The sequence below is a fragment of the Gymnoscopelus braueri genome (assembly GCF_963280865.1).
Source record: "Gymnoscopelus braueri genome assembly, chromosome: 15".
In the NCBI taxonomy this organism is placed as follows: Eukaryota; Metazoa; Chordata; class Actinopteri; order Myctophiformes; family Myctophidae; genus Gymnoscopelus; species Gymnoscopelus braueri.
The window spans coordinates 1,003,135-1,005,634 of record NC_137620.1 but is presented as its reverse complement, the minus strand read 5'-3'; the positions used below and the strand labels follow the sequence as shown (position 1 = coordinate 1,005,634).

The window sequence follows — 2,500 nt, the reverse complement described above, 5'->3', positions numbered from 1 at the left end:
TTGAACCTCTATCCAATCGTCTCCCATCAGCGATAGCCTGCCTCCCATCGCCTGGGAGGTGTTGGGGGGGCATGGTTATTGCTGATTTCATCTAGGCGTTGCAGTCAAATCATCATGGTTAGACAAGCATAAATGCATCAATACATTGAAGGCCAACTCGGAGTATAAGTAGCACGACTTGGGTAAGTCATACGGTCAGTACTGGGAGCTGACGGTAGGTGTAGCGCTCCACCTCAGCAATCCATCTCCCAGGGGTCTAGAGCAGGGGTCTTCAACGGTTTTCAGGCCAAGGACCCCCCCAGCTAAGAGAGAGATGAAGCAGGGACCCCCTCTATATTGTATAAAATGGTGTTGCAGATCAAACACTTTTTTTTTTACTTGGTCTGCTCTTTTTTTCCCTCTACACCAAACCTCTTTGCCAAAAATAGCTGATCTGCAAGCTCACAGCGAGGCGTTGTGAGCTTGTTGATCGGCTATTTTTGGCTAAAGTTCTCCTCAGAAAAGGGATGCGAGTGGTTAATGTAAAAAATATCATATCACACAAATATTTGGTGGCCCCCCTGTTGAAGACCCCTGGCCTAGAGCATTGAAAAGGGGACTCCCTCGTTCTTGGCCGAAACCGAAAATAAGCCACTCCGACTTGTTTCCTTACTTACTTAGTCATGTTGTGGTAGTATTGGTAAAAGCAGTAATAATAATGATAGTGGTAGTAGTAATAGAAGTAGTATCAGTCTTAATGAGAGTAATTAGTATTTGTGTTAGTGTATTATTAGTAGTATTACTAGTAGTGTATTAGTAGTATCGAGCTTGCGGATCTGATTCAGAAAAAAAACCACAAAAAGTAAAAAAGAATATGGAGATATGAGGTTTCTGCCCCGACAGCAACGATACAGTAATGATTGACTATCCATATATCATGTCTCAGGTGAATGGCACCCAGGTGAGCACTCCCGTCAACCTGCCCAACGGCGTCAAGATCTACCTGAGTGGGAAGTTTGTGGTCCTGGAGACGACCTTTGGCCTCCGGGTGCGTTTCGACGGCAACCACCACGCAGACGTGCAGCTCCCCGACGCCTACAGCGGCCTGCTCTGTGGCATGTGTGGTAAGGGACCAGTGATGGGAAAAGTACTCACGTGTTTTACTTAAGTAAAATTATCAATACTGCAATGTAGAAATACTACCCTTACAAGTAAAAGTCCGGAATTCTAAATGTACTTGAGTAAGAGTACAAAGGTGTTGGCATCAAAATGTACTTAAAGTACCAAAAGTAAAAGTACTCACTATGCAGAATGTCCCATTTCAAGTTTTCAAATGTACGAAAATCTTTTGAGAATAGCAGAATCTACAAGCTCACAATGCGTCGCATCGCATCTACAAATTAACTAGTAACTAAAGTTTTCAAATAAATGCAGTGGAGTAAAAGTACAATATTTACCTCTAAGATGTAATGGAGTAGAAGTAAAGTACTGAAAATTGGAAATACTCCGGTAAAGTAAAAAATAACTCAAAATTGTACTTAATACATCAAGTGCCAAGGGTTTTTTAAAACAGGGTACTGTACATCCAGTGCCAGCGTTCTTGTTCACTGCAGTAATTTTTTGTGTTTGTAGGAAACTTTAACGACAAAACGGCGGACGACAACATCAAACCAAACGGCGAAGCGGCCGCCAACACCAACGACCTGGGAGACAGCTGGCAGGTCCCCGATGAACGCGAGTGAGTCTCTCTCTCTCTCTCTCTCACACACACACACACACACACACACACACACACACCAAAAGTGGCAGTTCGACAAGCTCACAACACGTCATTGTCGATCTGCTATTTTCAATGTGCGATGCCATTGTGCAACTAAGTATAATTCAGACATAAACCTGACCTCTAAATGTCTAGTCCTAACATTGTTTTAACCATAAGCATTGCACGACCACGACTTACAAATCATCACCTTCTTAAACTAATGGCCTAATTATTTATTTTTAAAAGTTTTTCAGAAAAAAATTCAAACTGGTCCAAAACTAAACTATATGATGTTTCTTAATCATTTCACCCAAAACGTTTCTAACAAATTATTAACATAAAAATAACACTGTCTGTCAGTTATGTAACATAAGAGATTTAAATAGGTTTAAATAGGATTAAACCTGACTTAGGCCAAATGATTTACTGATTTACTCCAGACTTAGGCAATGTTTTTGGCCTAAGTCACAAAAACATGTGGCTTAGGCCAAAAAAAAACTCTTTTGGTCCAAGTAGGGAGATAGGCCATTATACTAATAGAGGAGGGAACAGCATGATCTGTTTCAATTAGGAGATTTTACCAGAGTGTGGCCAGTGTCATGAGGAGCTGAAAATACAATTTTCCTCAAAACATGACTTAGGCCATTAGTTTAAGAAGGTGACAAAATGGGGCTTTAAGTGGATGCGTGCACGTTGTCCGTGGCCAGACGTCATCGGCACCATCAATCCTTGATCCGTTTGTCCGACGCACTCTGTGGA

The 2,500-nt window shown here is 41.7% G+C and overlaps 1 protein-coding gene across 1 annotated transcript in view; it reads left to right on the top strand.

Annotated features, from left to right (window-relative positions):
• Positions 1 to 2,500, top strand: part of zanl (zonadhesin, like) — a gene marked incomplete at both ends in the record, with an annotated part of 53,146 nt that overhangs the window by 21,989 nt on the left and 28,657 nt on the right. The window contains 2 exons of the mRNA XM_080451794.1: positions 926 to 1,103; positions 1,612 to 1,717. Of these exons, the coding sequence (XP_080307920.1) occupies positions 926 to 1,103; positions 1,612 to 1,717 (284 nt within the window). The remainder of the gene's footprint in view (positions 1 to 925; positions 1,104 to 1,611; positions 1,718 to 2,500) is intronic.